Consider the following 20,636-nt stretch of genomic DNA (forward strand, 5'->3'; position numbering starts at 1 on the left):
AATCGATTCTACATCCTAACGAAAATACACATTATTTGGATATAGAATTAGTTTGAGTCTAAAATGATTCTACACAGCGATTCAATCGCCTCATTTTGCCCAAGAATCAGTTTGGACTCAATATTGATTCTCAAAATCCAAAAAAACAGGGCACGAGTTTTCCATGTGTTTGTACATACAAAGAATTTTTGTATCTATTACACTCCCATTTCTTTATTTCTTATTCATCTGTCAATCTTTCATTTATTTTTTCTTCCATTAAATTCTGAACAGAAATGAAGAGTATGATCAATAGAGTACAACAGACTTCCAAATTGCTTTATTGGGCTTCATGTAAATCTTCTCTGTCCTCCATTTATTACTTAATCATGATTTTCAAACAAACTTACAGTTTCCACACATTCCAACATGGTTGGGGTCAGACCCTTTTTCAACCAAGTATAGGATTGCGCTATTAGATTTCCACCATGCACAGAATCTTGATAGATTTTCACCCATCATAGCTACCTACAAGCAGGCACATCAATATTGGGAATGTGAGCAAATACAATTGAGAAGGGAGCAACAGTTATGGGTTCTGATGAGTTAATCTTTACAGGTTGCAAGGAAGGAATTTGTCCATCTAAAGATACATCCAAGATGTTGCCATTTAGCAGCATAATTTGGCTTTGCAGGTCTCCATCCTTAGCAGTTAGATGATATTCCTCCCTCATAATTCCAATGATTTTCTTAACTCGATGCATCCTGTTAAATTTTGTCCTTGGAGCCGCCCCGTGACTATATTTCTTTGCTCCACTAACACCAGACTCAGTAGTTACTTGCACTTGAATTGTGGTGCTGTTGTCGAGGTTGATCAAGAGCAATGTGATCCCTTGCTGTAAGAAATCCAAGACAATGAATCAGAAAGAATATATAGAAAAAATCCTCAGAAGAAAGTAAAGTTCAACTTACAGAATTTTTAGCACAATGTGCATATGCTCGTATATTCTTAGTCCCTGAGAAGGTTGTCAAAAGAACATTTCTTCCCATTAATCGATGCCAAAAGAGAGCACTGCATCAAGGAACCAGAACATCAATCTCACGTTTACTATTGGACTCACATTGTTGATATCAATCCAAATTGATGCATATTAATTACCTGTTTGGAACTTTAATTTAGCTACTAGGCCAAAACGAAACAGCGATGAGTTTTCCAATTTGGGTTCTTAATTGCACAAGATAAAGGATTAACAGTTGACCGACAGATCAAAAAGCAGGACTCACTCACTGAAGAATAGCCTTCATGAAGGGAGGACATTCACCTATAAATTTCCAAATAATTGAAAATACTGATCCAAAAGGAACTGGTGGCTCACCAAATGGTATTGAGGGTTTACAAGAGAATCCCGCTGGAGGGGATTAATCATCACAAATACAACTGATAGGGAAGTGGCAACTTTGTTTACAGAAATGATTAATTACTTTGAAGCTAGGTCTTGAGTATGGTTTGATGGAAATAACTGAGACTGCATTCATTATGGATTTGAGATTGCAAAAATAGAAAATGTGAAATCATGAAACAAGTATCATAATTCAGTGAGTGAATCTGAGCTTGATTTCATGTAGTTAAAAAATTCAATATCGTAAAAGATTTAACCTGTAGTAATCAGGATTCGGTTTGAAGGTGGTTGTGTTGAGTAGCCCATAGTTTCCGCCAATTAAAGTCTGTCTGCAATAAGTTTTGGTGTTGTACGTTGATGACATGCCAAGCTGATCCAAGTACCTATCAATTAAAGTACAATCAAATATCAAGGAAATAGATCATAAAGCCCCGAGATATCAAAATCAACTAGTGCTAGCTTATCAGAAACTGAATACAAATGTGAGGGGCAATTCTCCAGTGTCCTTACATTTTAACATTTTGGTCATGGTTGGCAACCATGAAAAAAAAGGGAAATGATAAATGAGCCCCTGTTCATTACTTGGGACACCCAAGTTGAAATAGTCGAACAGATTGAAATGCAGCAATAAAATGGTACAGGAAATCTACTAAAAGGACATAACGTAACGAACAGCTATTGAAACAAAGCTTCATTGTGCCATTGCTAAAACACTAATAAAGCATCACATAATAGTCAACCCAATTTACAATTAAGTGTCCATACAACAAACATAAACATAAAAAAAATATTAAAGGTTAAGTTCATCCAATCATAACAGCTTTAGGGTCATGGCAATCCAAGATAACGGCCTGAAACTTTTGAAGAGATACAATAGAAGAGGTACCAACAAATCAAGAAAAAAAGGGCAAGAACTCCAACTGCTTTATTCCACCCCTTCTCATTCTGTGGGACTTTCGAGCGTCGCACCAAGAGCTTCAATTCAGCTAGCGCTTCATTCGCCTCTTGAACTGACACGTTCAATCTCGATACCTCATCTCCCAAATCAGCTACCGCAAGGGCTGCCTCTTGCGTCGACATGTTCAATCTGCCTATCTCTTCTCCCAACCTTCTCAAATGGTTATTGGATTGCCATTCACACCTAAAATCCGGGTTGTTTAACACATCTTCCACCCATAAAAAATAATCGCACCTCCAAGTAATACCATCCTACGCGTTATATAGATGTCAGTTCAACCTCTAAAATTGCCTACAAATAAAATATCACTTAAATCATCTTTAGTTACGTTGAAATGACATGAGTAGAAGACCGGTTCTTGATTACCATGCACATTAGTCTCGGCTATTTTCAGAGTAGCTTTCTTCTTACATTTACATAGAAGCACGGGGACTCTGAACAGGGTTGACCTTCCATCACTGTTGGAAGATGAAGGCATCAATTTCTTTTACCTCGTTGCAAAAAATAAATTAAATATTAGAAAATGAACCCTCATATAATAATTGTTTTGTACAAATTTTCCTTAAAAAATGAACCCTCAATTTCTAACAAATACAACCACTAACAATTGTTATGTACACATTTTCTTTAAAAAAAAATTTGTCTTTCATCTATTAATGTTTCAATGTAAACATTAATAGAGGTATTTGTAATGGAATGGAGCTATGAAACCTGAACAGCCATTTTTATGAGCTTTATCACGCCATTAAACCAGTAAAATCACCCCATTCAGGCTACGAATGCAAAAAAATAGCTCCATTCCATTAAAAATATCCAATGCCATAAGCAGGAAAAAATATCCACCCACCCATTTATACAGGCTTTACCAGAAAAAATATCCACCCATTTATAGATTTTCGAGGGATTGAAGAAATCCCCTCGAGGGTGGAGAAAATATCAGAAAAAATGTGTTCCACTGCCATTACCATTGCAAAAAAATAGCTCCATTCCATTAAAAATATCCAATGCGATAAGCAGGAAAAAAATATCCGCCCATTTATACAGGCTTTACCAGAAAAAATATCCACCCATTTCTAGATTTTCGAGGGATTGAAGAAAACCTCTCGAGGGTAGAGAAAATATCAGAAAAAATGTGTTCCAGTGCCATTAACAGAAGAAAAAAAATTCCAATCGGAAAATATCGAATGCCATAACCAGGAAAAAAATATCCACCCATTTCTACATTTTCGAGGGATTTTCAGAAAACCCACAATTCCCATTTATAGATTTTCAAGATATTTTCAGAAAACCCACAATTCCCATTTATAGATTTTCGAGGGATTTTCAGAAAACCCATTTATAGATTTTCGATGGATTTTCAGAAAACCCATTTATAGATTTTCGAGGGATATTCAGAAAACCCATTTATAGATTTTCGAGGGATTTTCAGAAAACCCATTTATACATTTTCGAGGGATTTTCAGAAAACCCATTTATACATTTTCGAGGGATTTTCAGAATACCCATTTACAGATTTTCGAGGGATTGAAGAAAACCCATTTATAGATTTTCGTGGGATTTTCAGAAAACCCATTTATACATTTTGATTTTCATAAAACCCATTTATAGATTTTCGAGGGATTTTCAGAAAACCCATTTATACATTTTGATTTTCAGAAAACCCATTTATAGATTTTCGAGGGATTTTCAGAAAACCCATTTACAGATTTTCGAGGGATTGAAGAAAACCCATATATAGATTTTCGAGGGATTGAAGAAAACCCATTTATACATTTTTGAGGGATTTTCAGAATAATATCCACCCATTTATACATTATAAAGGCTGTATTAAGAAACTTACAGAGAGAGATGACAGAGAGAGAGAGAGAGCGGTCAGTCTCTGAGGGTGGAGATGATGGCTGCTTCGTCTCTGATGGCTGCTTCGTCTCTGAGAGGGTGGAGAGAACGAGAGAGACACAGCAAGAGAGAGGCTGAGATGAGGGTTTTTCTCATTTGGGGTTTTTCTCATTTGGGGCTGAGAGAGAGGGTGGAGAGAACGAGAGAGACACAGCGAGAGAGAGTCTGAGATGAGGGTTTTTATCATTTGAGTTACAAAATGGGTTTTTCAACCGTATGGCTGAGATCAATTCCATTTTCATCGAATGGTGTTTTAAGCGGGAGGAGTAGAAAAAGTTTTCTAAGGGGCCGACTAGGAAAAGCTTTCTCATATATATATATATATATATATATATATATATATATACTAGTAAGAAACCCGTGCGATGCACTGGAGGAAAGAGAACACATAAACCCGAAAATACTGAAAGGAAAAGTTGAAAAAACAAACACTGAAAGGGAATGTTGAAAAACTCAATAATTCCCATTTCATTCCAAAACATTTATAATCAAAATATGTATAATCCCATCGAACAGGTATTCCAATACATGAGTCCTTCAATTAAGTTCTATAAGAATGAATTCAATTAAGCAGCATCAGAATGAATTCAATTACATCAGTTTGAAATCACACCTAATTTTCTGTTTTCAATAGAATACATGACGTGAAACTATTTACTATTGCCAATGCGAACATGAACCTCTGTGCATCCATGCAAGGAGTGAAATGATTTCCTTGCAAAATTAAGTCACATTCCCATAAATATTAGCATCCCAAAAGCAAGGGAAATGACATTGTACATAACAAACTAATGCACATGGAAATTGTCTTGTATAAGAGCATGGTAATTTTATAAGAAACTACCAAGACATGGTATTTTAGAGAGAATAGCATAGAATAAATGGCATGTAAACTACTACACTCAATGTCTTTTGATATTTATTTCTGTGATGTACCCACATATACAGGAAGCATATCTGTGAATGCCCACAAATAACCTAATCAATACATATACGTTGTTTGTTTTGAACTAAATACCTATTAATTTGTTAATGAAATGCAAGTCCTAGAAATACTCATAGAATCCAAAAGAAAGTGTCTTGTACCCAAATATTGACTTCTTGTGGGATGTTCTCCATCAGAGTAGCAAGCATGGGTTAATTTTGTTTTGGAAAGACGTGTTGTCTTATATCAACATTGACCTCTATTCATGAATACCATAATAGCAGAAGAAATTTGGTGAACAACGGCTAGGGTAATTTTGGGAATAAATTTGTCCGAGCATGATAGCCAAGCTACCCCTTGCCCCCAAACTAATCCTTCTTTTCTTATTTCTTGCAAAGATGCACTTGTGTAATAAGTTAGTATGAGAAGTGTAGGTTATCCAACTAAACTGAAAACAGAGTAGCTTCAGGATGGGAATGCAGCAAGTGCATGATTCAGGAAATTTGTAAAAAATTGTGTTCGACATAAAATAAGGTGTAAAATGAAGAACATGGATATAAATTATAGTGATGAGCATGAAGAGCATAAGATATGGTAGGTCTTATATGGGATTTATGTTAATCATTTCAAGAAAATATGGAAAACACTTAAAGCCTAACATAAATGTTTACCTGAATGCTCAAACATCCCACTATCTCAAAACTGATTTTTCAGTCCAAAATGAAGACCATGGATATAAATTGTGAAGAGCATGAGATATGGTACGTCTTATATTGGATTTATGTTGATGCTACTGCTGTCGTGGTAATAACATACCTAGGATTACAAAACCCAAAAAGAAAAAATTCCAGTCAAAATTTTCCTATATAAATTAAAAAATCCAGAATTTAATCTGGAGAAAGACAGTTGTGAAAGGTTAAATTAACTCTCGAGTCTCGTTAGTGCATGCCGCATAGGAGGCAACAAATATCTCTTTCAAAAGGTGTTGAAGGTGATCGAATAGGTCCTGAGCATCTGAAACAATCATATTTGTTTTGAAATTAAAAATCCCCAAATTAAGCTCACCCTCTATCATGGATTTTCACAGCCGTGGATTTTATAAAGGTCAATGAAGAGTTAAATTTATCAGTCCAACATTGAGGGACCATGACATGTTTTCACCATATTCAACTTAAATATCTCTCTAGAAGACAACTCTTATTGAAGAAACAAATAGGAAAAAGAGATGCCCACAGTATGATTTAGCATTGATTGCGACATCGGCATAGCATGCTTTTCCAAGGAAATTAGTAGTTCCAAGAAGGGTGATATTAAACACTCGAAACCAAATTCCAAAAAGGCCATCATCTTATCAAGAGAAAGATTTAAAGCAAACAATGTGTTTCAACAGATTTCTTGAATTGAAGAGAAAAAAAATGGAAAATAATTCTATATCTCCAAGCCTAACCTATTTATTGAATTTCAGAGAGAGCAGAGAATCCAAACAGGGCCTAAATTTTGAGTTCAACGAAAACTTTTGAAATCAGATTTAATTCTTCCAGGAAAAGATATTTCTAACCCATTTTCCAGTACTTCTAGCTCGTTCGCTTAGTAATTTTCTAAAAATGGCTGCATTTCCAATAGAACAAAATAACATACTTTGTTGTTGAAAACAATGAAAAAATAAAACAAATAAATATAACTCGACCTTATTTGTTAATTGTTTTTCTTTTCTGGAAGAAGTCCATCCAATCTCCTGCAGAGCACTCAAACGAAGCAACAACAAAAAAAAAGATCATATAAGAGAAATGGAAAAAATCCAAAACAAAATCTTCAAACACTATACTATCATGATTAGATGTTGTTGATGGAAATAGAAAACCCTAGACCTTGGTCTGAGGATCTATAAGATCAGAAAATAGGAAAAATACATGGTCATTAATAAATATAAAAAACCCGTCCTTCAGAGCACCGAAAAACAACCCGGCCATTTTCTAGAAGAAATCCACCCAATCTTTAGTTATCCTGCAGAACACCCAAATGAAACAACAATAGAAAACAATCATATAAGAGAAAGGGGAAAAAACCCAAAACAGGAAAAGAGCATTCAATAATTAGGGAATTAAAAAAAAAACAAAAAGGAAAAGAGAATACAAAAATAGAAGAAAAAAATGCATTTATTTGTTGTTCGAAGGAAAGCATATCTATCAAAATAGGAAGCCCTATAAACCTGAAAAAAGATACATGCAGGAATTGTGAGTAGTGAGTACAACAGTAAAACAATTCATTGGAAAATCCTAAATGGTAGATGAAATAGCAAAATACCTAATTTAAAAGCATAAAAAATTCTGAATCCCTCTTCAGTCAGAAAATCCAAAAAAACACACAGCAGGATAATTAAGTCTTTTTATAGCTGCTTTTGGATAGCTAAATAGAAAGAGATTTAGCTGCTTTTACAATATAAACAGGGGTAAATAAAATAAAATTTTGAAATACCTTGAGGTCTCTGTAATAGTAAAAGTAGTTAAAACAATCAGAACTTACATGACAATCAGCTTCTCCTCCCATCTACTCTTCTACTCCTTTGCAAGTGGTTGAACAAATCATGATCCGACTTTAGTTATCACCCAAACGAAACAACAATAGAAAACAATCATATAACTATATAAGATATACACAGAAATAGAAGAAAAATAGAATACAAAAATAGAAGACAAAAAAGCATTTATTTGAAGCATTTAGAAAAAAAGGCAGATATACACAGATTGGCATAAACAAGAATCGATCAGGAAAAAAAAAGGCAGGAAATGGAAGAAAATAAAAGGAATAAGAACCCTAGATGTTTCAAAACCCTAAAGATGCGCAAAGAAGATCAGAGAAAGGAAGGAAATTGTAGATAATAAAAGGAATAGAAGCTGTAAAGAGACGTCTTTTGGGGAGACCAATCGAAACCGAGAAAGAGATAGAGAAATTTTCATGAGATATGAGTATTTTTGTCATTTCCCATGGGATACAAGTATTTTTTTATGATACAAGTGTATTTTGGTTAATTTCTATGGGGTAAGGGTACTTAAGTCATTTTATGATATAATGATATTTTGTTATTTTTCAAGAAGATATTTTGTTGAGATAAATCAAGGGAAATGTTATCAGCACTACTGTATTTTGATGAGGGCACTCCTCACTTTACTCAAAGGTATGCATAGGATGATCCAAACCGTCCATTAGATGGGCCACGGCCTAAATAGGTTGTGCCCCAAAAATCATTTCCATAGGTTAAGCCCTCCGATCTTAACAATAAAGGTAAGGGGCGAGACGAAATTAGTTCTCCTTGAAACTTGAATGACTAGGTTTAAATAAACACTAGTAAGAAACCCAGTGCGATGGACCGGGGAAAAATAATGAAATAAATGCTATTAAAAATGAGTAGTGATTTGGTTAAATTTAGATAATGAGAAGTGTGATGTGGCCTTCCTGGCAAGTGGCAACTAAGTTTGTCCCACCAAAACAATACAAACCAGGAAAATTAAGGTTTATCTTTGTATCTTTTAAAAGAAGAAAAAAAGATAGTAATAAAGAAAACCCAGAATGAAATCGTAGATGCTGACCGATTCATTCCTTATCCTTATGCGAAAAGAGTGCATATTGTTCACACTATCACAACTAAGGCTTTGGAACATCTTTGTAATACTAACCACTGTAAAACATTGTAGCACAACCCTTGTTAGCGACTTCCATCACTTATGAATGAGATCATTTAACTTCGTAAATCTTTTACACTATGATTCAACATTCTTCCTTCACTTATGCTTCTACTTGAACATCACATAAGCTATTATGGGAACCTCTATAGATCGGAGGGCTTGGATCATTGTATGGAAATGATTTTTGGGGAACAGCTTATTTACGCTGTGTTCCATCTTATGGACGGTTTGTATCATCCCAGGATGTGGTCTGGACAGTACTTTTTGAAAAATAAGAGACTATAAGGGCTTACACCATATAAAATCTCCACTTTTGCATTGGTCCACAATTTATTAACTACTTTTCTAACTAGTTGTTTAGATAGCATCTTTGAAATTGTAACAACTTCTAAACCTAATTAAAGGAAAGGAAAATGATATGGAGACAGTACTATCAATAAAGAGCCAACAATGAAAATGTGGCAAAACTACCCCTCCCGTGACATGTGGCATGTGGGGATTTGTTCGGTTCCACACACGGTCTCCCTAGCAGAACTCTATAAATACCACCACCATGACAAAGCCCCCATAGATAAGCAATGATGGAGTCAGCTTCATGGACCTTATACTCAGTGGCCTTCCTAGCATCCCTCATTTTCTTGTTAAGCGCCTTTTCGGGCCACTTCCGGCGCCGGAAGCTAAACCTTCCTCCCGGACCCAAACCATGGCCCATCATAGGCAATCTCAACCTAATCGGATCTCTCCCACACAGGTCCATCCACCAACTCTCCCTCAAATACGGACCCATAATGAAACTCCAATTCGGATCCTTCCCCGTCGTCGTGGGCTCTTCGGTCGAGGCCGCCAAGCTATTCCTCAAAACCCATGACCTCACCTTTGTCTGTCGCCCCAAAGCTGCCGCCGGCAAGTACACCACCTATAACTACTCCAACATCGCTTGGGCTCCCTATGGGCCTTACTGGCGCCAAGCCCGCAAGATATGCCTCATGGAGCTCTTTTGCACTAGACGACTTGAATCCTACCAGTACATACGCGTAGAAGAGACTCACTCATTGATGTTCAGACTCTTTGTTGCTTCCCGAAAAGCCATCCTTGTCAAAGAACACCTCTCTACTGCTAGCCTCAACATTATAAGCCGCATGGTGTTGGGTAAAACGTACACGGACGAGTCCAAATCGAAGAATCAGATCATTACGTCGGAGGAATTGAAGAAGATCCTAGACGAATGGTTCTTGCTGAACGGGGTGTTGAACATCGGAGACTCGATTCCATGGCTTAGTTTCTTGGATTTGCAAGGGTATGTGAAGAGGATGAAATCGCTTAGCAAAAAATTCGATCGGTTTCTCGAGCAAGTGCTCGACGAGCACAACGCCAAGAGGGAAGGGGTCAAGGATTTCATCCCCAAAGACATGGTCGACGTTCTGTTGCAGCTCGCTGACGACCCAAATCTCGATGTCAAGCTCAGTCGGAATGGTGTCAAGGCATTCACGCAGGTAAATATTCCTTTGCTAGAGTGTTCTACCATGGAATTATGATTAGGTCCATGGATGATGACATAGTGTGTACAATATAGATCTTAGTTCAATCTGAAAACGGACAGATTGTGCCACAATCAAGGTGTTAATGAACCGGGAAGATTCATTGAAGTTGTAGCGCACGAAGAATCCTCCCGGTTCATTAACTCCTTGATTGTGGACATGAATTATGAGAAGGATCATCCATTGGTTGATCTGATCTGATCTGATCTGATCTGTCAGTTTATGTGGTCGAACTAAGATCTATATACACCATATATCTTGTGTATAGAAGGTTAAGAAAAAATGGTCAATAGGCAGTTCAATTGAATTCAAGGGCGGCGATCCTATTTGGTGGAAAATATTGGACTGATTAGGCTTCGCAAAGGAGACTTATGTGTGGACATGAACAATGATTTTGTCATCACTCGGAAAAATGAAAAACAGTGGTGAGCTCGGATTAGGCTTCGCAAAGGAGACTTACGTGTGGACATGCTCGTATTCATCATCTCGCCCTTGAAATTTGATCCGACAGCAAGACTTTTTCATACAAGCAGTAAATACATTTGTCATTACATAAAAGACCTGTCCAAAAGGGAAATCCGTTCTAGGACTGTTCTCCTTTTACTAATGTAAAAGATCAAAATTGGCTAATAATTCAACACACTAGGCATCTAATATTGGCACTACCATGTTTTTATAATTGCACCAACTCACTGTTGAATTTTTTAATCATTTAAAGCTTTTAATGCTTTGGCTTTAAAGATTTTTTCTTTTGTCTTATGTGAATCAAATTTCAAATGGTTGAAATTTCATCGTTACTATGCAATCTTTTAATGCCTTTGAATATTTTATACGTTTTTATTTTTTGTCTTTATTTTGCAAACGTTGTGTGCATTAAGAGAGATAAAGAGCCGTTGAAGAGTGTTAATATATACACAACAACAGTGTATACTAGGGCTGCAACTCGGGTCGGGCGGGTCGGGTTTTGGAGAACCTAACCCTACCCGAGAAATATCTCGGGTCGGGTCGGGTCGGGTTTTTTTTCGAAAAACCCACGATTCCCAAACCCGCCCCTACCCATGATAAATCTCGGGTCGGGTCGGTTCGGGTTTTTTCACGTTGACGTAATTTTTTAAGGAAAATTCTTGTTTGGCAAGGCAACTCAACTCATAGAAGCAGAAATTACACTCACATTACACTTGAATCAAACAATGATGCAATTACACTCACATTACACTTGAATCAAACAATGCTGTAATCAAACAATGTTGTAATTACAATCAATGTTGAATCAAACACTTGAATCAACTCAACTCATAGAAGCATAAATTACACTCACACACAATAACAGTGGGTGCGTGGGTTTTCACTTTTAACTTTTAACTAGCAATAGAAAAAAATGACTATAACTTATGTAACTCGGGTCGGGTCGGGTCGGGCCCCTTCAAACCCGGCTCGACCCGAGATTCATGCGGGCTTTTGAATGCTCAACCCGGCTCGACCCGAAACCCATGAAACCTGAACCCAACCCAGGCTATTTTCGGGTCGGGTCGATGCGGGTCGGGTAAAACCGGCTCGAGTTGCAGCCCTAGTGTATACAATAGTAGCTCTCTCTTTTCCTCTGACACACACACGTTTTCCTCTTCTTAAAGTTTTGTTCATTCTTTTCTATTCTTGAGTACTGTTTCGAAAGTTTCAATCTTTTCAAAGCTTTGCAAGTTTCTCTTTTAAGTGGACAATTTGATTGGCATCAACCGTTGTTTGCAAGGTCCGAGCCGGTGCGTGCACACCTTCAAAGACAAGTATAGTGGTGTTGTATCCTGGAGATAGGTCGCAAGAGAACCTGATTGCATACCATTCGTGGAGGGGGCGATAATCTATCTTAAGGGTAGCGTTAATCCGTAACGTGCCTCTACCACTCATCTCTATTTGAAATTTCATTTCATTTTTATTATTTTTTTTAGTTTGGTTCTTGCTAACGGGTTTGAGGTTTACATTCAAGATCATCAAAGGTAATTTCAATTTCATTTTTTCGGAATACATATTGAATAGATTGTTGAACTCATCTATTTACCCAAGATTATTTCCAACAATCTTTAGATAGATTATTGGATTAGTTCAACATGGCCGGTGAAGATTACACTCGTCCAGAGAAGTTTGACGGATTGAACTTCAAGCGTTGGCAACAACGCTTATTCTTTTGGCTTTGAACTCTTAAAATTGCCTATGTCTTGACCACACCCAAGCCTAGTCTCGAAGAGCATGAGCCCGCTCAATCCAAGGTTACTCAAAAATGGGAAAATGATGACTTTTTGTATCGTGGTTATATACTTAGTGCCATGACGAATTCCTTGTATGACGTGTATTGTGGAATGAAGACCGCCAAAGAAATGTGGGAAGCTTTAGATAAAAAGTATAAGACCGAAGATGCCGGAGTGAAAAAACATGTAGTTGGAAACTATCTTAGATTTGAGATGGTAGATGGAAAATCCGTCTTAGGACAAGTTCATGAATTCCAACACCTATTGAATGAGATCCTAGCGGAAGGAATCAAAATGGATGACTGTTTCCATTCGGCGGCCATTATTAATAAACTTCCACCTTCATGGAAGGAATTCGAAAAAAGTCTTAAACATAGAAAAGATGAATTATCTTTAGAAGATCTCCTAGTAACACTCCGAATAGAAGAAGAACATAGGAATCGTGATCAAAATGACAAAGAATCAGAACTCCTTTCTAAGGACAATCTTGTTGAGACTAGTGAGAAGAAGACAAATAAAAACTTTGGGTCTCATCAAAACAAGAAGAAGATGGAGAACCGAAATCACTTCAAAAGTAATAAAAAGATAGACAAAAATAAGAAGAAAGAGGGTTGTTTCAATTGCGGAAAAATTGGACACTATGCTAGACAATGTCAACACAGAAAGGGGAAAGACACTTTCCAAAATGTCGGAAACTCTCAAGTGAAACCCGCTCCTCAAGCCAATATTGTGGAATCCGGAACTGTTATTCACGGAACCGAATGTGAAGAAGCTTATAACCGTAGACTCTAAAGTGAACATGGTGTTCAATGTGAGTGACTGGTGGGTAGACACTGGAGCCACTATACATGTCTATTGTGACAGAAGTGCGTTCGTCACCTATCATCAAGTGGATGAAAGCGAAATGCTTTTCATGGGTAACTCCTCAATGGCTAAGGTCATGGGGAAAGGGAAGGTTGATCTCAAACTCACTTCCGGCAAGGTTCTCACACTGCACCAAGTTCTCTATGTTCCAGAAGTCAGGAAGAACTTAATTTCTGGCTACTTGTTGAACAAGCACGGTTACAAGCTCGTCTTCGAATCTGATAAGTTTATTCTCACCAAGGGTGGGATGTTTGTTGGAAAGGGTTATGCTTGTGGAGGTTTTATTCAAGCTCAATGTATCCATCAATGAAATCAATAAAATTTCTGATTTTTCTGCTTATATTATTGAATCGTATGATATGTGGCATGGTAGATTAGGACATGTAAATTCACAATCTATAAAAAGAATGGTGAACTTAAGTATGATTCCAAATGTTTCTATTGAACAAAAATCAAAGTGTCAAATATATGTTCAATCAAAATTTAGCAAAAAACCATTTAAATCAATAGAAAGAAATTCAAAAATTCTAGGACTAATACATAGTGATGTTTGCGACCTAAAGAATACTATTACTAGAGGAGGAAATAAATATTTTATTACCTTCATAGATGATAAATCAAAATTTGTAATGGTATATCTTCTTAAATCTAAAGATGAAGCTTTAGAAAAATTTATAACCTATAAAACTGAAGTGGAAAATCAGTTAGAAAAATGAATTAAAATACTTAGATCAGATCGAGTTGGTGAATATACCTCAAATGAATTTTCTGAATATTGTAGAAAATATGGAATTATTCATGAGGTGACGGCACCTTATTCTCCACAACAAAATGGAGTTGCAGAAAGAAAAAATAAGACTCTAATTGACATGGTAAATGCCATGCCAACTAATTCAGGGCTACCACTTAACATGTGGGGGGAAGCCTTATTATCGGCTTGTCATATACTAAACAAAATACCCTATAAAAATGAAAATAGAACTCCATTCGAGTTATGGAAAGGTAGAAAACCAAGTCTTAAATACCTTAAAGTGTGGAGGTGTTTAGCTAAAGTAAGCTTACCTCCCCCTAAGAAAACAAAGTTAGGATCTAAAACATTGGATTGTGTATTCATAGGGTATGCACAAAATAGTGCAGCTTATAGATTTCTGGTGGTAAAAACTGAACATAATTCCATATATGTAAACAATATATTAGAGTCTAGAGATGCAGAATTTTTTGAGGATGTGTTTCCTCTTAAACAAACTAGTGTGAGTCAATCTCTAATACCTCAAACAGAAGTTGCATCTAGTAGTCGTGGTATTCCTCAAATAAAAAACCAAGAACCTAAAGGAAGAAAAAGAGGTAGAGAAGAAGGTAACCTAGAAATAGAACCTAGAAGAAGTCCAAGAGCAAAGAAAGCTACTAACTTTGGCTCTGACTTTTATACTTTCTTGGTGGAGGATGATCCATCTACTTTTAAGGAAGCTATGTCTTCTTTGGATGCAAACTTCTGGAAAGAAGCTATAAATAGTGAAATAGAATCCATTATGTCAAATAACACATGGGAGTTAACGGATTTACCTCATGGGTGCAAACCAATAGGTTGTAAATGAATTTGTAAAAAGAAACTTAGAACCGATGGATCTATAGAAAAATTTAAGGCTAGATTAGTAGCCAAATGTTTTAAACAAAAAGAAGGGATAGATTTTTTTGACACCTATTCTCCTGTAACTAGGATTGCAACAATAAGAATGTTGATAGCTATAGCAGCTATCTATAACTTAGAAATCTATCAAATGGATGTTAAAACCGCTTTCCTAAATGGAGAATTAGAAGAAGAAATTTACATGGAACAACCTGAGGGATTTGCAGTCCCTGGTCAAGAACGTAAAGTGTGTAAACTTATAAAATCTCTTTATGGTTTAAAACAAGCACCAAAACAATGGCATGAGAAATTTGATAAAGTAGTGTTATCAAATGGTTTTACCATAAATGATTCTGATAAATGTGTATACAGTAGATTTGAAGGTAATTCTGGAGTTTTGATCTGCCTGTATGTCGATGATATGTTAATCATTGGTACGAGTCTAGATGTTATAAATGACACCTAGAATCTTTTGTCAGATAACTTTGACATGAAAGATATTGGATTGGCAGATGTAATCTTAGGGATTAAGATAATTAGAAATTCAGAAGGGACTGTTTTAACACAATCTCATTATGTTGAAAAGATCCTTAGAAAATTTAACAAATTTGATATTACTCCCTTGAGTGTACCATATGATCCTAGTTCAAAACTTAAGAAAAATACTGGAAAAAGTATATTCCAATTAGAATACTCCAGAATTATAGGCAGTTTAATGTATCTAATGAATTGCACTAGACTAGATATAGCTTACGCAGTTGGTAGGCTAAGTAGATACACTAGCAACCCTAGTCAAGAACATTGGGATGCACTTATTAGGATTTTAAGATATTTGAAACGCACAATGGAGTTTGGACTCCACTATGGTCGTTATCCCGCTGTATTAGAAGGATATAGCGATGCAAATTGGATTTCAGATTCAGAAGAAACTAAATCCACAAGTGGATATGTTTTCACTTTGGGTGGTGGTGCTGTCGCTTGGAAATCTACCAAGCAGACCTGTAGAGCACGTTCCACCATGGAATCTGAATTTATTGCTTTAGATAAAGCAGGTGAAGAAGGGGAATGGATTAGGAATCTGTTAGCAGATATTCCTCTATGGTGCAAGCTAATTCCAGCTATATCTATTCATTGTGATAGCCAAGCTACAATAGCAAGGGCTAAGAGTAGAACATATAATGGTAAATCCGGACACATACGTCTGAGGCATAATAATGTGAGGCAATTGCTTTTTGATGGAGTGGTTGCAATTGACTTTATAAGGTCAGAGAGAAACTTGGCAGATCCACTGACCAAAGGACTAGCTAAAAAGCTAGTGGCTGAAACATCAAGAGGGATGGGGCTAAAGCCTATCAAATAGAATCACCAATAATGGCAACCCAACCTATATGACTGGAGATCCCAAGAACTAGGTTCAATGGGAAAAACAAGTTATTCGAGTGATCGGTGAAAGCACTGTACTTAAATTATCAAGAGAATGAATGACTTCTCTTGGCCTATCCCTAAGATGTAAATAGTACTAACTGTAACGATATGGAGGAAGAGCTTTGCTCTGAATGGGTCTATAGCTGTTTATAAGCGGGGTTCGTGGTTACAGCTACCCTTGATGGACTCACCTATATGAGTGTGGCAGTAGGGCCGCTTCCTATGAGAATTAAGGCTTGTTCTCAAGAGCGCTCATGAAACAGGACCAGCGCATGGCCGAAATGTGCTACCCCGATAGAACATGGTTACATTGCCGATATCGTGTGTGTAATATATGAAGGTCTATTACTTAAGATTCTTAGTTCAAGACATAGTTCACTTGGAATCTTTATAGACTGGAATATATGAACACTAAGTGGAGGTTCAAGTCCACAAGACACCTTCACCCATTGCATGATATTTCAAATTTGCTCATATTTGATTTAATATATTTAATTTGAATTTTGATTCATGTGGGGGATTGTTGAATTTTTTAATCATTTAAAGGTTCTAATGCTTTGGCTTTAAAGATTTTTTCTTTTGTCTTATGTGAATCAAATTTCAAACGGTTGAAATTTCATCGTTACTATGCGATCTTTTAATGCCTTTGAATATTTTATACGTTTTTATTTTTTGTCTTTATTTTGCAAACATTGTGTGCATTAAGAGAGATAAAGAGCCGTTGAAGAGTGTTAATATATATACACAACAACAGTGTATACAATAGTAGCTCTCTCTTTTCCTCACGTTTTCCTCTTCTTGAAGTTTTGTTCATTCTTTTCTATTCTTGAGTACTGTTTCGAAAGTTTCAATCTTTTCAAAGCTTTGCAAGTTTCTCTTTTAAGTGGGCAATTTGATTGGCATCAACCGTTGTTCGCAAGGTCCGAGCCGGTGCGTGCACACCTTTAAAGACAAGTATAGTGGTGTTGTATCCTAGAGATAAGTCGCAAGAGAACCCGATTGCATACCATTCGTGGAGGGGGCGATAATCTATCTTAAGGGTAGCGTTAATCCGTAACGTGCCTCTACCACTCATCTCTATTTGAAATTTCATTTCATTTTTATTATTATTTTTGGTTTGGTTCTTGCTAACGGGTTTGAGGTTTACATTCAAGATCATCAAAGGTAATTTCAATTTCATTTTTTCCAGAATACATATTGAATAGATTGTTGAACTAATCTATTTACCCAAGATTATTTCCAACACTCACCTTGTCTTTTTTTTCCTTAATTTCCTCCTATGAGCTTTTTTGGCAATTGTAATAATGTTTGGACAGCTGGTTAAATAGTAAAAGACAAGAGAGGTTTGTGCAACTATCAAAACATACTGGTGTGAATATCAGTAACCTATTCTTAACTGTACATCTAATCTTCCCCCACTTGTTTGTGTGACAAACTTCTCTGTAATAGTGCAATAACACTTGTATGTTTCAATGATTGATGATCCAGGATTTGATAGCAGGGGGAACAGAGAGCTCGGCCCTCACTGTTGAATGGGCATTATCTGAACTCTTGAAACAGCCGCATATCTTTGAAAAAGCAACAAAAGAGCTCGATAAGGTAATTGGGAAAGAGAGATGGGTTGAAGAAAAAGACATCCCTGACCTTCCATTCGTAGATGCTATTATGAAAGAGACAATGAGGTTGCACCCCTTGGCACCAATGCTAGCGCCACACCTCGCTAGAGAGGATTCAGTCATAGATGGCTACGATATACCTGCGGGAACTCGTGTGTTCGTAAATGTATGGACAATTGGAAGGGATCCTACTATTTGGGATGCACCCGAGGAATTCCATCCTGAGAGGTTCATCGGGAAAGATATAGACGTCAAGGGCCAGGATTTTGAGTTGCTGCCATTTGGGTCAGGGAGGAGGATGTGTCCAGGCTATAGCTTGGGGCTAAAAGTGGTTCAATTAACGCTGGCTAATCTGCTGCATGGGTTCAAATGGAAATTGCAGGACAAGATTTCACCGGAGGAATTGAACATGGAGGAGATCTTTGGGCTCTCGACAACTAGGAAGATCCCTCTCGAGGCTGTCATTGAGCCTCGGCTTCCAGCTCCTGTTTATCGAGTGTGATTACAAATCATATTTCAGATTTAGTACTTAATTATGGTTGATATGTCATATGCAATTCAAAGTGTTGTAGTTTGCTACCCTAACGAGTTGGTTTGTATCAAGTGAATTGATTTATGTAAATCGGTTGTTAAGATTTTCTCTCGTATTGATACAATTAAGGCCCTATTTGTTTTGGATTTTGAGAATTGCTTGAGTCCAGAACTGATTAAAAAAATTACACACAATTAAGTCCAATAATCAGATTTGGACTAAAATCCCAAAACAAAACGAGCCCAAGAGTTAAAGCCGTCCAAATTGTTTGGTTGGGGAGGTTATTTCCTTATGAAAATGTCAAGCAAAGTGCTTTTATTGACCCAAAAGGCTTTATTTACTGTTGAGATAAGGGCAGCTAAATGACGCTACCCACCGAGGCGTTGGCTCTTCGGCATAAAGTCACAGGTTTGCTCCCTGTTCACGAGTGTTCGAATCCCGCCCCCGACTTACCTGATACACGTGGTGAGTGGGTCGTTGCGTGTATCCGTAGGGACTAGTCCTAATCCCGAAGGGGGTGGGGACATCCTACGTCATCCAAAAAGAAAAAAAAACTAAATGACGCTGAGATCACCTTAAGCAAATGATTCTAGTACCTTATTAAGTCTCCATCAAGCCTCATTTGCGACCTGTTTATTTTTAGGAAAAATTACAAATGGGGGACACCAAAATACAAGAATTGCCAAAGGGGGGCACTCTTTTGAAAAATTATAAATGGGGGTCGACAACAGAATTTGTGGGAAAACCTGACCAAAAGGCCACTATGGGTTATCAAGTCTAAAAGGGGGGTTATCTACAGAGTACTTATTGCTTTCTCTTGAAAAATAATAATCAAATCAAGCAACCTTCTTGTTATAGAACAGACATTCCATTCTTTGCTTCCCGTTAACAGGCCTAAATATGATTTAACAAGTCTAATCTAAACAGGGTTATCAAATCTCGCCCGGGGATATCAAGTTCTCAACAAGGTTATTGAGTCTCACAAGGGGTTTTCAAGTCTAAAGAGGCGTTATCAAGTCTTTATGAACTTGATAATCCATGTTTACGTACTTGATAACCTTTTTTTAGACTTGATAACCCCTAGGGGCATTTTGGTCAGGGTCTCACTGTTTATGTACTTGATAACCCCTTTTTAGACTTGATAATCCCGTTTTCGACCCCCTTTTATAATTTTTCAAAAGAGTATCCCCCATTGGCAATTCTCGGATTTTGGTGTCCCATGTTGGCAATTGTTCCTATTTTTTATATTTTTAGAACCGATTGTGAGTCCAAAATTGATTATTGAAGTTAGAGTAGAGGTGCAATTTATTATTTTTTATAAGATAAGAATATTTTGATGACCACCTACAAGGCACGTTGGTACATCCCTAATAAAGTGCATTAATAAGGGCACCAAAAACTATAAAATGGTGCAAACAAACATATAATTAAATGCACTTTAATTGTTTGTAAGGACCATTGGGGGAGCCCTTGTAGTATTTTTTTGAAAGGGCGCCCTTCAATTTATCATTCCTCACCTATGAGGTATGAATGTTTTGGTTATATTAGTATTTTGAAAATTTTTCATGAGATATGAGTATTTAGTAATTTCCCTTGAAATGCAAGGCTCTTTTGTTATTTTTGTTATTAAATGTATCATCTTTCTTTTCATTTAATAAACCGGATCTCGGGCTTACCTAGCGGAAAGAAAGTATTTAGGTTAATTTTTATAAGTAAGGGTATTTAAGTCATTTTATGTTATAGGAATATTTTGTCATTTTCAGGAGAAGGAGATATTTTGTCCCTTAAGAAGAAAAATCAAATCACCTTGAATAAATAATGGGGAGTGATAAATGGACTTCCCAAATGGATAAATCGACTCCCCATGTGTCTTTCTCTCTCCTCTAGGTTAGAGAGAGAAGAGGAGAGAGATAGACACATGAGGAGTCGATTAGAGAGAGAAAGACACATGGG

The 20,636-nt window shown here is 36.7% G+C and overlaps 2 protein-coding genes across 7 annotated transcripts; one reads left to right on the forward strand and one right to left on the reverse strand.

Annotated features, from left to right (window-relative positions):
- Window positions 1-328: 328 nt before the first annotated feature.
- LOC143864000 (heparanase-like protein 3) lies at window positions 329-8,076 on the reverse strand. Of its 6 annotated transcripts, none has more exons than XM_077374817.1 (7): window positions 7,682-8,076; window positions 7,069-7,162; window positions 6,846-6,893; window positions 5,830-5,860; window positions 1,637-1,762; window positions 952-1,051; window positions 329-875 (listed from the first exon to the last, which is right to left on the reverse strand). In XM_077374817.1, exons 5-7 carry the CDS (start codon window positions 1,741-1,743, stop codon window positions 504-506), a joined length of 579 nt encoding a protein of 192 aa, XP_077230932.1. In that variant the 5' UTR covers window positions 1,744-1,762; window positions 5,830-5,860; window positions 6,846-6,893; window positions 7,069-7,162; window positions 7,682-8,076; the 3' UTR covers window positions 329-503. The 6 variants fall into 6 exon arrangements, with proteins under 6 accessions (XP_077230932.1, XP_077230929.1, XP_077230931.1 ...); XM_077374814.1 differs by having other exon boundaries at window positions 5,830-5,974; XM_077374816.1 differs by lacking the exon at window positions 5,830-5,860.
- A 1,320-nt stretch (window positions 8,077-9,396) lies between these two features.
- Window positions 9,397-18,784, forward strand: LOC143863538 (trimethyltridecatetraene synthase-like). Its single transcript, XM_077374232.1, has 2 exons — window positions 9,397-10,334; window positions 18,024-18,784. The coding sequence occupies exons 1-2, from the start codon at window positions 9,420-9,422 to the stop codon at window positions 18,651-18,653; spliced, it is 1,545 nt and encodes a 514-aa protein (XP_077230347.1). The 5' UTR covers window positions 9,397-9,419; the 3' UTR covers window positions 18,654-18,784.
- Window positions 18,785-20,636: the final 1,852 nt, after the last annotated feature.

Source organism: Tasmannia lanceolata, unplaced genomic scaffold (assembly GCF_043159265.1).
Source record: "Tasmannia lanceolata isolate RefF3 unplaced genomic scaffold, GAP_Taslan_0.1 ptg000044l, whole genome shotgun sequence".
Taxonomy (NCBI): Eukaryota; Viridiplantae; Streptophyta; class Magnoliopsida; order Canellales; family Winteraceae; genus Tasmannia; species Tasmannia lanceolata.